Raw genomic sequence first — 15,100 nt, 5'->3', positions numbered from 1 at the left:
AAACTGGCAGCAACACCATGTGGTGCAACTGAACAACAGTAGCAGATGGCACCAAGTAGTGGAAAATCTAGCTAGGGGCAGTGTCAATTATGCAGTGGCATTTGGAAGGGAAGCATACTACATCACTATGGCTCTTGGGAAGCAGCATAGACTCCAAAAGATAAGTAGAAATACCACAAAATGAACTGTGTTGAGTACAGGTGTTTTTGTGGCTTTGTCGCATTTAGTAAGAATTTAAAAATGAAAGAAAAAAAACTGGCCAGAAATTGTATTACCAAAGTTACCAGCTACTGTAGATATTCAGAGAATGAAATCGATGGAGGTGCACTAAATAGCTCTGAAGTAAAAGTGAACCCAGAAAATTTAATATTGCAAGCTATGACAAAAATGAAAGAGCAGTTACATAAAATAAAACATAATGTAAAGGACCAAGGAATTGAAGTTAAGGAAAGCATCCTATTAATGGAAAATACTTCGTGTAAGAAATAAATTGGTGGTGGAAACAAGCTGAAGACAGAGAAAGTAACTCAAGCAAACGCATAAGCCCGAATAGTGAGGTAAGGTGTAAAGTGAACGAGATAGATAGCAAGTCAGGAGTTGAACATTCCCAGTCAGAGCATGATAAAGGCGAATGTTTGCAACAGGTAAATAATTTATATGTGAGTGAGTGAAAGTAGCAGGACTTAAGGCGCATATTGATGTAGATCAAAATTCTGTGGTTTCACAAGTAAAAAATATTTCTTTTAAGTGAGTTGCTGATTTTTATATTGATGTTGCTGACAATTTGATTTGTTTTAATGATGAAGCAGATCGTAATAAAGTTGTAAATGATGAAACTGGTAGCAATTCAGGTGAAGATGTGTTCTTGGAAGCTCCAGGGAAGGTTTAGAAGTTTGAGTATACATGAAACCTGAGTGTGTGATGTGCCTGAGTGTGGTAGAAGTGTGTATAAATTATGAGTGTTTTATTCTTTACTCAGTGTTTTATCCTTTACTCATGCATGTTTGCGTGATTCAAGTTTTACTAGCTGATATTGTTTTGCAGCTTTTGGGAATGTTTGCTGAAGAATTTTGGGGGGTACAATTTATTGTTTTCGTACTTTTAGGGATTATGATTTTTTGTACTGTACTTACGTGAGAAGTGCTGATTACTGGTAAGTGAGAATAAAAAGTGGTTGTGTGTGATATGGGGAGCACTATTTGTGTGGGTCATGCAGATATACAATTTGTTATGAATGCATGGTCCTGTGGTGATACGAATTAAGGAAGTCTTCTCAGGCTTCCAGCCATGTCAGATGTTTGCCAAGTGGTAAATGACCAGCATATTGCTTTGGCTTCACTGTTATACAGGCATGTTACTGGCTGTCATATCACTGATGCTTGTTTCATCGTCAAATATGGTAATGTTTTCAACCCACATCCACTGTGCCCACTTCAACCTTGTTACGGTCAGGTCCCTGGCTGTGCTTAGCTGCAAATTGCCAACCTTATTGATGTGTTTTCACATGTTTTTATTTATATAGTGTCTTTTATAATCACGTAGTGGGAAATCCAGGATCAAATGTAATAATATTATGAGAATTATAGTATTATAGTTGCTTCTAAACCCCCCCCCCCCCACACACACACACACTCTTTCATAATATTCCTTGTTTTATAATGCTATCCAAAATTCCATTCCTCTTTATAATGACAGATGTTTCATTGAACATAACCCAGCTCTAAAGTGTGTTCCGCCAAGTCTGGCTTTTCAGGGTAGTGTAGGTGCGAATATCTCTTTGTGTTCTGTCTGGGATAGCTCCACAGTGCATACTTTTTCCTGATGCAGTAGCAGTCACACACACTGACATGGTATCTTGCACACTCCGGGCATTCTGAGCCCTTCATTGCCCTTCACAGGTCTGATAAGCTACATCCTCATTAATTATTTGATCTTCCCATTTAATCTTAGCATTCTTGTGCATCATCACTTTCCAAATGCCTCTATCCTCTTCTTGTCTCGATTGTTTACCATCCACATTTCACTTCCAAACAAGGCTATACTCCAGAAAAAATATTCAGAAAAAGATACTTAAATCTATATTCAATGTTAACAAATTTATCTTCTTCAGAAACGCTTTTCTTGCTATGCCTGTCTGCATTTTATATCCTCTCTACTGCCGTCGTCATCAATTATTTTGCTGCTCAAACAGCAAAACTGATCTACTGGTTTTAGTGTCTCACTTCCTAATTAATTTGCTCAGTATTGCCAGATTTTACAACAGTCCATTGTTATGTTTTACTTTTGTTGATGCTCATTTTGTATCCTCTTGGCAGCCACTACTCATTCCATTCAACTGCTTTTTTAAGTCCTTTGTGGCCTCTATCACACTTAGAGTGACTTTGTAAAATGTCAGAGTTTTTATTTCTTCTCCCTGAACAGGGATTCCTTTCCCAAATTTCTCTTTAGTTTCCTTTACTGCTTGCTAGACTACTAACACTGAGGATAGGCTACAACCCTGTCTCACTCCCTTCTCAACCACTGTTTCCCTTTCATGCCCTTTGACTATTTTAACTGTACTGTAGTTTCTGTACAAGTTGCAGATAGCCTTTTGCTACCTGTATTTTACCCCTAATACCTCCAGAAATTCAGAGAGAGTATGCCAGTCAACATTGTCGAAAGCTGTTGCTAAGTCTACAAATTCTATAAATGTAGATTTATCTTTCCTTAATCCATTTTCTAAGATAAGTCAGTATTGTCTTGTGTTTTCCAACATTTACCTGGAGCTCAAACTGGTCTTCTCCTAGATTGTCTTCTACCAGTTTCTCCATTCTTCTGTAAATAATTTGTGTTAGTATTTTGCAACTATGTCTTATTAAACTGATAGTAATATTCACAGCTGTCAGAAACTGTTATCTTTGGTATTGGAATTGTTACATTCTTCTTGAAGTCTGAGGGTATTTTGCCTCTCTCATTCATCTTGCACACCAGATGGAATGGTTTTGTCATGGATGGCTCTCCCAAGGTGTGACAAGTGGTCCTGCCCTCCCACAAGCTTGAAATCCTACCACCTGCCGTGTACGGCACTGCTGTGAGATTGACACTCTCTGGTGGTTGTTTCCACAACCCAAGGCCTGCAGCAGCCAGAGATGAGGACTTCTCGTTCGTTACAGCAAACACTGCAGAGCTATCCACCTGTTTGGTGCCACCTCCAACAGTTGTGTTATAGGTTTTCCTTGTTGTATCACTGAGGCATGCAGTCACATTTGTATTGGCAGTTGTGCCAGCATCAGCTTTGCTGTCAGGGGCAGCCAAGTGCAGTTGCATTCTGTGTAGTATTCTCCTACATAACAGAAGTGCTTGGATGATTTTCCTCCATTGTTCGATTGATCGTTTATTTAGTAATACCAAACTGATTAAGCATCAGCTAGAGTGTTACATTCTACCGCCAGTAGCAAGCTGTTTTTTGGTGTAGGCACCAGCATGCTGACACCTGTCTCACAATGAGTTTATTGTGTGTGGTGTGTTCCTAGCCAGTCACGTATCACATATTCAGTGTATGTTTCCGTCCCCTGGGTACATGAAATATCTGGAGGTTTGGGCCTCAATAATTACTTGCACTGTCAGCTATACATAGAGATGTTTTTGGTTTGGGCAGTCTGATCTGAATTCTGCACTACTAGTTTATAGCAGAGATGGCACCACTCCTGCAGCCCCTTAAGTGACCGACAATGAAATCTGCATGAGTCATATACTAAACAGGATGCTTCTGGAAGTCAAATGTTGAATTGTTCCCTCAGCTGTCACATGGCTTACTATCTCATGGACAGGTGGCTGTTGAGAGCTGTGTCCAAGAGAGAATCAATTTCGCTGGCTCTATTGCAACAAATAGTTTTAATCTTGTAGACTGTCTGTTTACTTGATAAATGTGTGTACATTTAGTTATGTTGTCAACTCGTGTTGTCCTGTATTCGCCTCCAGTATTCTCATCATGTTCAGTGTTAATTGTGCAGGAGACACACGGAGCATATTTATTTAAATCATTGCCCTGTGCTGATCAGTCTGAATTGCTTTTTGCAGTTGTGTTGGTTGGTTCAAAGGAACAGTGTCCATGCTGCTTGTGTTTGGTAAAACTTTTGTACTCCTGTCAGTTTTGTTTATTGCACGCATGGGTATGTACTTTATTGAGATGTTATGTCGCATTCCATCTGAGGGCAACAGACATGTCTGTCGTCGAGTTTCCTCAATGGCTATCCTGAACTCACATATCAAGAATAGTTCTAAGACTTTTAGTGGTAAATGAGCCTAAAGTGTTGATTATTATGAAGCATGCCATCCTATAACTGTGTTATAATGTTAGTTATCGTCAGACTAGTGCCTGTTTAGTTATAAATGAGTTAAGTCCTGGCTAAAAACTGAAAACTTCTATTGACCTACGGCTAGTGCTGATTACCAAAAGAGGGTTATCACCTGATAGTCAAGTATTATCTTGTGATAAATGCCTACTGGCATAGTTGTGATATCAAGTTAACAGTGAGCATGCTAGCTTAAACAGCTTAGGTATATCTTAGTGTTGCCACCACAGTCTAATAATGTGCAGTGAATTTTAGCACTAACTGGGTACATGGGAGGGTCTGTTATTTATCTAACTATTTTGTTGTCAACATTGTTCTTAATTATAGTGTGTGTTTAATATTTTACTAAGGCCAGAAATTTTCAGATCATTAGTAAAGTGCAGTTTTGAATCAAGTTTAGAATTTTCTGTGGGATATGATTAACCTTGTCAGCCAATGGTGTTAGTTGAAGTCAGATCACTTTGCTCGTACAGATCTCTCTTCCAGAGCTTCCACTTTCCATTGGTCTTGTACTTTCCACAGTTACATGGCATGTGCTGCCACTGCTCGAAATGAGCAGATTCTCACATCTGGTGCTTAGTTCACTCTGTGGATGTCAGCGATTCCAAATTGGCATCAGGTTACAAGCCTGCTAATGAAGTTCATATTGGGAAAAATAAAAAAATTAAAATATGTGTTTCAGCCCAACCACTCTCAGTCATGAACAATCCAGTTCTCTGTTCCTCAACCATGATACATGGTACAAAGGATATCAGTAGTCCTGAGGGAGTATCATATACTCCAGGAGTCTTGTTTCAACTTACCTATTTCAGTGTTCTGTCAAATTCTTCTGGCAGTATCATATTTTCAGTCATGTCTGCATTATCTTCCTCTTACCTTTCTGCAATATTGCTTTCATGTTTATTTTCTTTGTGTAGCCCTTCTATTCTTTCCATCTTCCAGTTTTCCTTTGTTCTCTTAGTACTGGCTTGGCATCTGAGCTCCTGATAGTCATACGGCTACTACTATTTTCTCCAAAGGTCTGTCTAATTTTTCCCCTCATTGTGCATCGTTTTACAGCCTTGCATTTATCTTCAAAGCCATTTTGCTACCCATTTTGCTTTTCTGTTGATCTGATTTCCATTTCACCTACTTCATTTCTGCATCTTTATATATTTTCAATTTGTCAATTAAATTCAATATCTCCAACATTATCAAGGATTTCTATTGGGCCTTGTACTTCTACCTATTTAATCCTCTGCTACGTTTACCATTTCATCACACAAAGCTACCCATTTGTCTTCTATTCTATTCCTTTCCCCCATTTCAGCCAAATGTTGCCCAAAGCTCCCTCTGAAACTCTCAAATATCTCTTGTTCCTTCAAGTTATCCACATCCTGTTTCCTTAATTTTGTATCTTTTTGCATTTTCTTTCATCATAACCAATAAATTATGATCAGAGTCCACATCTGCCACTGGAAATGTCTTACAGTTTATAACTTGATTTCATAATCTCTTTCTTAGCATTATAAGATAATCCAACTGAAACCTTCCAGTGTATCCAGATCTCTTCCATCTATACAACCTTCTTACATGATTCGTAAACCAATTGTTAATGGTGATTGAATTATGCTCTGTCCAAAATTCTACCATATGGCTTCCTCTTTAACGTATCTCTCTCTGTCCATGTTCTACTAATTTTTCCTTTTCTGTCTATCAAATTCCAGTATCATACATTCTTTGAATGTTCCCAGCACCTGCGGAGGAAGTAAGCATATAAACTCATACTACTGTGGCTAGTGTTGGCTTTGGGTCCATCTTGCTGCAATAATGCAGATCCACATTCCTACTTCCTTATTCATCAGTAGCCATTGCTCTCAACGAAACCTGCAGGATTATCACAGGTTGTTTAAGAGACCTACCCCAACCGATAAGCTCTACTGCCTGGCTGGAATGGCGCCACCATGGGTATGCAGAACAGTGGCTGCCAACAAGGAGAGACTGAAAGTGGAACAGGACAGTGCCCATCCACTTCACGGACATAATCCACCACAGCAACGGCTGAGATCGCGAAAGAGCTTCCTGAGAACATCCGAGAAGCTCACCATTTCACCAGAGAAGGCAAGGCTGGAGTTATGGAAGAAGTTGACACCTCACCTGCAGATGCCAGAAGCTGAAGAACTACCACCTGGACACAATGAGAGCTGGCTGGTGTGGAAATCTTTAAACAGATTACGATCAGGAGTTGGACGATCCAGAGACAACCTAAAGAGATGGGGCTTCGTAACAGAAGATACGTCCTGTGATCGTGGACAAGAACAAACCGCAAGCCACATGTTCCAGTGCCTTTTGTGCCTACATCCTGCATGAAGATTGATCTCCTGCAAGCCACTCCAAGCACCTTGGAGGTTGCAAAGTACTGGACACATGTAATATAAATACAATTCGTGTGTGGAAACATTACACGTGGGAAAAATATATCTAAAAACAAAGATGATGTAACTTACCAAACAAAAGCGTTGGTATGTCGATAGACACACAAACAAACACAAACACACACACAAAATTCAAGCTTTCGCAACCCACGGTTGCTTCATCAGGAAAGAGGGAAGGAGAGGGAAAGACAAAAGGATGTGGTTTTTTTTTTCGTCTTTCCCTCTCCTTCCCTCTTTCCTGATGAAGCAACCGTGGGTTGCGAAAGCTTGAATGTTGTGTGTGTGTTTGTTTGTGTGTCTATCAACGTTTTTATATATATATATATATATATATATATATATATATATATATATATATATATCCTTTCGTCTTTCCCTCTCCTTCCCTCTTTCCTGATGAGGCAACAGTTTGTTGCGAAAGCTTGAATTTTGTGTGTATGTTTGTGTTGGTTTGTGTGTCTGTCGACCTGCCAGCACTTTCATTTGGTAAGTCACATCATCTTTGTTTTTAGATATATATATATATATATATATATATATATATATATATATATATATATATATATATATATATATTGATGTGTACGGTTACTGTAAATTTGTATGTTTCTGACTCGAGAATAATTCATCAGTAGACTATTCTTCCATTACCCCTATTCGATTTTGTAATTATAATTATGTATTCACCAGATCAGAAGTTGTGTTCTTCCTGTCACTGCACTTCACTAATTCCTACAGTATATCTAACTTCAACCTGTTCCCCAGTAGCTGACTTCTGTCATTATTTCAGTAAGCATTGCTTAACCCCCTAAGATTTTATTAATGAAAAGTTTATGTAGGTGGTCAATGTATTGTTCGGGGCAAAATAAGATTAAAATAGTAAATTTAAAAAATTGATGCGATTCACCAAAATTTTAGAACATGTTTGAAGTGAATACTGTTTATGATAGAAAATAACTGAAATCTGTGAAATTTTCAGAAAACTCAAATCAAATACCTAAAAATCATGAAAACAATACTCTTGGAATGTGAAAGTACACGAAGTATGTTGCTGCCGAATGTTGTCCCAGTGCTACACCAAAAAAATATATTGCTGTATTGTAGTGATGAAATAAGCCATGACTTAGTCAACAGTGTAGAGTATATTAGTATATTACAGCAAGTTCTGAACACAATCTAGTCCAAAATTACTAAAAACATGCAGAAATTATTTTCCAAAGAAGTGCTGACACTGTGATAAAGAGCTTTCTTTAAGCAAATGCTGGCACCTACTGAGAATAAGAAGAAAGAAAACGTTCTAACCCCAAGAACACTTTAATTTATTGGTCAGCTAAACACACTCGTACAAGGCAAGGTACAATACAATGACTGATGCACAAGGGGATGGCACAGCATTGTGCTCCAGTCTATACAGTACTTAGTTCCAACAAGGGATGCAGCTGGCAGGTTGTGCATGCGACAGCTGTGGTATTAGCAGGCTCGGTGGCCTCTAGTGGCTGAATCAAGCACAAACTTCACATGTGAACTATGAAGCGGCGCACACACAACACTAGTGGTTACTGTAGAGAACAAATGATCTACTGAAAGAGTGTAATGCAAAGAACATGCTACAATCAGGCACAGCAAGTTACCTTATTCCCTGTGATAAAGAAATATATTTTTGATGTGTTATATTTACTGAGGAAGTTAGGATAAAATAGTGAAAAAATGTTTACAAACTATATATTGTCAGACATAATTAGATACACAAAATCAGTTACATACACAGTTTTAGTGAGAGAATTGTACTGTAAATCTTCTGATTGACAAGACAATTAATGTGATGTTTATTTTTATCCATTACCATACAGTTAACAACAAATAATTGCATTTTTAATATAAATTTGTTTAAATGAATATGACAGTGTAAAAGCACTTTAGAAGGAATAATTTACACCCACAAATTAACGGGACATTGTTTTAGAGTGCAATCATCACACTATTTGAAGTCAGTGTTACCACTGAAAGTTCATAAATACATATGAGAAACACGTTCATACTCTCAACTCTGTACCCACAGATAGTTTTTGAGAAAAGTTCTTTAACCATCCCTTTTTCATCCAGGGTGATAATTTCAGAGAAATTGTAGCATTACGTAACATTCAGAACAAGGGCTACAATTGTCAAGCAAAATTAAAGTTGAATAAAAATAAGCAGGTATCAGTTTTAAGTGGTTCCTGTAATGGTAAATGCCAATTTAAACTAAAAATATTTCATCTGCTGTTCAACCAGTCTTCTAGTTATTTGCAGAAAGGTATTCAGACATATGTGCCTATGGAAACTCGAAGTAATATAAACTAACACAAATAATTACTCTCCACTTTTAACTGCTTGCTCACTCTGCTGTTTAGTGGAATCCATATCAACCACTATTTTCCCCCTCAGATGACCAGTTTTCATTCTATCAAAGGCAGCAGGTACTTCCTCAAAAGGATAAACTTTCTCCACCAGTGGAATTAGCTGTAACAGGATAACAATACAACTCACACACAAATTGTGAATCTACAACAAATACAGAATACATTCATTTACAATGAATACAGTAATAATTCTTCACAATTACTTTATACGTTACAAACTTCAATTATTACACAAAGATAAGATATTATAAAACAAACAATAGTGGTGAATGTCACTGTTCTCTGAACAGATGTTGTATTGAGTGGCCAGTGGACATACAAACAGACTGAAAATATTGCTGAACTTTTGGGCAACATACTTTTACAGAGATAACAAATACAAAAACAAACAAACATGCATGCATGCATGCAAACACCCCCCCCCCCCTCCCCCACACACACACAAACTGCAGCTTGAATGCTCATGTGTGTGATACTGGTTAGCTCTGGAGGACGTTTCTAAAAACTAAGCAAGATTAGCAATTTTGTTTATATTTACTGGACACTCAAGGTCTCAACTGTATGGGGTGTGGTTATCTTTCCTTCTCCTGTTATTTATATTCCACCCAGTACTTTCCATTGTGAGATCTGTAAAATAGTTTGGATCTGTGAAAAAAAGATCTGTAAAACATTTTCAACTGCTCTTGAGTATTCAAGGAGGTTGAATCATATAGATACTGTGAAATCTTAGCAAGCTGACTTGTTACAATTATCAGAGTATATTTTGCAGGGTAGTGTAATTCATATTTTACAAAATTTGGCAAGCCAACTCTTACTGAACTTGGGGAAATTTTGTAAAATCTAGTGAAAGCTACCTGGTGGAATGTACTCTAGAGCAGTCCAAAATCATCAAATCGCCAAGCAACAGGAAAACATAAAAGTTCACATCACAAAATACGCTGAAAAACTTGTGATGTGTTTCATTTATAACATTTACTTGTGTGCAATAAATGTATTTCACTTTATATCAAGTGTGCTGGAGATAACAAATACCAACTGAAATTTAGTAAGCATTCATGACCATTCACGTGCTTTGTGGTGTGATACAACAAACACTTTACCTTTCCAGTCCCTACTAATGTGCCAATTTCTGTGATGGCGTCTGTTGATGGGATGAAAAAGCCCCATCGGACTGAACTTGTAGGATTAGAAAGCCCTGTTCTTACATTTGGAGCAACAAGTTCTGCAATGTTCTTCAGCATTCCACCAACAATTCCAAACTCATCTACATTCTTCAACAAAGGAGATCTCAATGTAATGTACTTTGAAAGGCTTAAGTTCTTGAGGCAATCAGCATATCCTGGTCCAGCATCAGCACCAAGTCCAGCAGCATCAAGTATAATATCATATCTGTAAAATCACCACAAATTTTAGGTCACAGGAATAAAAACTGTGTGAAAATGTGTAAGCTCAATTGACCTACTGTGTTTTATATGAGAACCACATTTTTAAGGAACTGTGACTTGTAATACTACATATACCTAAACACTACAAATCATTATGAAGTGCTTGGCTATTGTACCATTTATTAGGGTTTGCTTCCATTCCCTTCACATATGGAACATATGAATCATGAGTGCTTAAACACCTCTGCATGCATTGTGTCTAGTCTAATTTTGTTTTTGTGATCTCTATGGGAGCGATATGTGGGATTGTGTTTGTATTCCTGGATTCCTCACTTAAAGAAGGTTCTTAAAACTTTGTAAGTAGCCTTTCACAGGATAGCTTGCTATTTTCAGGTTTCTGCCATTTCAGTTTTTCCAGCACCTCCATGACATGGCACAAACAAATCTGTGAGCATTCATGCTGCCATTTTTTGTAAACATTCAGTATCTCCCTTTTGGCCTATGTGCAGCAAACATGTACGGTGCATAATTTCGTATTACAAAAGTATAAATTCGAATTCCACCAACAGCAAAAGTTAATGCTTCAAGTTACTATACATAGTGTTGCTACAAGAAAAGCAAAGCTTTCGCATATAATATTTGTCTCGAAGATTAATAAGCTACAAGAGAAGCTACGCTTTCACATATGATGTTGATCTGCTTAGCACATGTTACACTTGAAGATACATCACACGCCAGTAAAATTTTTAATAGTGACATAAATCTCTTATCTTCTAGGCTCGAAATTATACTAAATGGCTCGTCGTCAAAGAGTTGATTTTTATATGAGAGCAAACGCTCTGTGATTTAAGAAATTCATCATACATCCTTGCACATCGTCCATTTTGCTTAAATGAAATTTAGTTTGAAAATAATGCTTTTCAAACCACAATTCGCAATATTTTCCCGCGATCTGTTAGATTCATTTCAGCAGTTGCCAGATAAGAGGCATTACCGTGCTTGCGCAACTACTGTGACGTAGGAAGCCTGTACGTGTAAAACATTAAAAGATCCTGTCATAAAAGAAACAAGACATCAGAGGATATTCCAAGAGCATCAGAATTTCGTGAACCATACTAAAATGTATAGTTCGGCTTAAAGTGCACATTCGTATGTCCAGATTCCCAATGACATCAGTCCTCAACCCGATGTCAAACTTTTCGGTGTGGTTTTCGGAATGTAGATTTTCATGGAGCACCAGTACTGTATTATCTCATGTTTGGTTCTTTATTATGGTATAATGTCATACATTCTAGAAGATGAAAACGTGCACTTGAAATGCAGTGAACAGTTGAAACTAGCCAATAGTGTGGAATTAAACACTTCATTTCAAATAAATTTACTGCCTCAGCAGCAAAGCTTAATAAAAGCCAAATTTCTTTAACAAACCAACAAAAATAACTTTATTGTTCTGCAAGGCGATTAATGCTCGACTGTTAGAAAGGTGGAAATAAAATAAAATCTGAAACTAGAAACATATTTTTAGCCTTCCATAATTATGTGGATGTATTTTAATTCACTTGATAGCTCCCAGCCACAGAAATCCGTCTTGTTTTCATTTGACATGAGAGCAGTAAACGAAGAGGAAACAGAAAAGAACACGGGTCACGTGGAGACTACCACCCCCCCCCCCCCCACTATAACTCAGACTAGTCACAAAAAAAAAAAAAAGGTCTGATACATGAAATATATATCTACAGGGAAATGTATGGCATGTTATTTGGTCTTAAGTGTGCTGAGGTGCAGTTCCACGCCTCTTCAAACAACATTCTTATATGGCACATCACTGTATTTCACTCTGTGGAACTCAAACGTGTATATTTTGTAATGAATGCCATCAAACTATTTCAAGACAGTGGAAATTAAAATGTCCTGTAGTTCCTCTCCTGCACCCAGATGGCTGGTTGGACATCTTGCCCTTTTACAAATAATAATAATAATAATAATAATAATAATAATAATAATACCCGTGTGAGGTTGATAGATCCTCCATCGGGCGCCTCCCCAGGTGGCGGATAGGGGAAAGCCTCCCAGATATGGGTGGCACCGAGGAAATCAAATACTCGGGGCGGACCAAAACTATCACATCCTCGAGGATAAGTACCCGGAGTAAAAACCGGCGAAACGAAGAAAACTAACACAAAAGCCCAGACACGTCTGTGTGGTAACCACCGGTACTCTGGCCAGCGTCTGTCACCAATGGTGCGGCTGATGCGAGCTCCAGGAACTGAAAATCCCTGGTTCTACCAAACTGGCGCAAGCCAGACGAATTACAAGCATAATGGCAAGTACACCTAAAAACAACATTACCCCAGGTGGACGATCCACCCGTCGCAAGACGGCAACCAGGCACTCGGATTCTGGGGGACCTGGAGATGTACTAAAGGGCGAGTCGGAGCGCTCTGGCAAACTACCCAAGAAAACACACACATACTTTGGCACCTTCAACATACAGACACTAATACAAACGGGAAAATTACACAATCTAACAACGGAACTCACCAGTCAAAAGATCTCGATCCTAGCGCTACAAGAAACAAGATACACGGATTCAGACACAATAGACTACGGAAACTACAGATTCTTCAAGAGTGGAACCAACAGGAAAATCGGCAAAGGAGGAGCACTCCTCGGCATGGCCTTCGCAGTAAACAAAAACATCCTAGACTCAGTAAAAGAAGTCAACGCGATCAACAACAGGCTCATGACCATGCGAATCAAACACGCCAACAAGAACTACACCCTCATCAACGTACATGCCCCCACGAATGCAGACAACAAGGACAAACCAGAAGAAACAGACAAATTCTGGGACAAACTCGAAACCACCCTGGCAAAAATACCCCAAGACAACGCGAAAATTCTACTAGGCGACTTCAACGCACAAATCGGCAGAGAAAAACGCTACAGAAAAACAGTAGGAAATTTCCCTGCACACAAATTCACCAACAAAAACGGCACCAGACTGATCGAACTCTGCCAGCAAAACAACCTCAAAATCATGTCAACCTCCCTGATGAAAAAGCCCAAGAAACAAAAGACGTGGCGATCACCAGTCCACTCACTAGGCGAATTCCAGATAGATCACGTGGCAATCTCCTATGAATACCAGAAAGAAATCCACGACGTCCAAGTGAGAAAAGGCGCCAACATAGATTCGGACCACTACCTAACAAGAATCAAAATCAAACTCACACCAAGAAGACAACACAAAAAGAAATTGACCTCACCGAAATTTGATACAAGAAAGATCAGAGAATCGAACATCACAGAACACTGGGAAAAACAAGAGGCGGAAGATTGGACCAGCTTTAAACAAAAAATTGTGAACACAGCCAAAGAACTGATCCCGCTGACTAGAAAACCCAGGCACCCTTGGTGGAACACTACCTGCGAAATCGCCCTACAAAATCGAAGAACAGCTTTCACAAACTACAACAGCAACAAAACACAAGAAACACAGGACAACTTCTATGAAATTCGAAGACAAACATCGAAAACAATAAGACAAGAGAAACGCAAATACATAAACGATCAGCTAAACTCCATCGAAGAAGACTTCAGAAATTTCAACACACGGGATTTCTACAGGACGTTCGCCAACCAAGTCAAAGGATACTCACCACAGAACCTCTGCTTCAGAAAAGAAGACGGAAAACTGGCACTTACCAACAAAGAAAACTGTGAAGAGCTCGCGAAGTACTTTTCAAAATTACTAAATTGCCCGGAACCTAACTCAACCTTCGAACCCCGAGAACCGGCCAACGCACCGGAAGACTCACCATCACCAACAAAAGAAGAAATCCTCCACTGCATAAAGAAACTGAAAAACAACAAGGCAGCCGGTGAAGACGGAATAACGGCAGAACTGCTGAAGAACCTAGGACCAAACTCGCTAAACGAAATCACACAAATCATACAGAACACCTGGACAACCGAAATCATACCTGACGACTGGAAGACCGCACTCATTCACCCGCTACACAAGAAAGGTGACAGGACAGACACAAACAATTATAGAGGAATTTCCCTGCTACCGGTCATCTACAAAATTCTATCAACCTGCCTTCTCACCAGAATGCAAGGACAACTGGAACCCGCCATCTCGGAATACCAAGCGGGTTTCAGACCCAACAGAGCCTGCCCCGAACAAATCTTCAACCTGAAATCAATCATAAAATCCCACATGACAAGCCCCAAAAAAATCATCTGCACTTTCGTCGACTTCAAAAAGGCTTACGACTCGATCGACAGAAAGTCCCTCATCCAAATCCTCAGAGAAAAAGGCCTAGACCAAAAGACCCGAAGACTAATCGAACAGACACTAACCAATACAAAATCCAAAGTCAAATTCATGGGCGAAATCTCGGACCCCTTTGAAATCCACACTGGCCTAAGACAAGGAGATGGACTATCCCCGCTATTGTTCAACATCGTCCTGGACAAAGTAATGAGCGAATGGGAAGCTGAAGTCAGGAGACAAAACACCTGGAGACCAGTCACATTAGGAAGGAAAAGACTGGAAATCC

General features: G+C 38.9%; 1 protein-coding gene across 1 annotated transcript in view; it reads right to left on the bottom strand.

Moving 5' to 3' along the window:
- Nucleotides 1-8,452: 8,452 nt before the first annotated feature.
- The window catches only part of LOC124606674 (reticulon-4-interacting protein 1 homolog, mitochondrial), a 90,288-nt gene continuing 83,640 nt past the window's right edge, over nt 8,453-15,100 (bottom strand). The window contains exons 5-6 of the mRNA XM_047138688.1: nt 10,248-10,536; nt 8,453-9,247 (exon numbers count right to left, since the gene is read on the bottom strand). Of these exons, the coding sequence (XP_046994644.1) occupies nt 9,098-9,247; nt 10,248-10,536 (439 nt within the window). The 3' untranslated portion in view covers nt 8,453-9,097. The remainder of the gene's footprint in view (nt 9,248-10,247; nt 10,537-15,100) is intronic.

Source organism: Schistocerca americana, chromosome 3 (genome assembly GCF_021461395.2).
Source record: "Schistocerca americana isolate TAMUIC-IGC-003095 chromosome 3, iqSchAmer2.1, whole genome shotgun sequence".
NCBI classification, from domain to species: Eukaryota; Metazoa; Arthropoda; class Insecta; order Orthoptera; family Acrididae; genus Schistocerca; species Schistocerca americana.
Note: the sequence above shows the minus strand (reverse complement) of the source record. Positions and strands in the feature narration are given on the sequence as shown.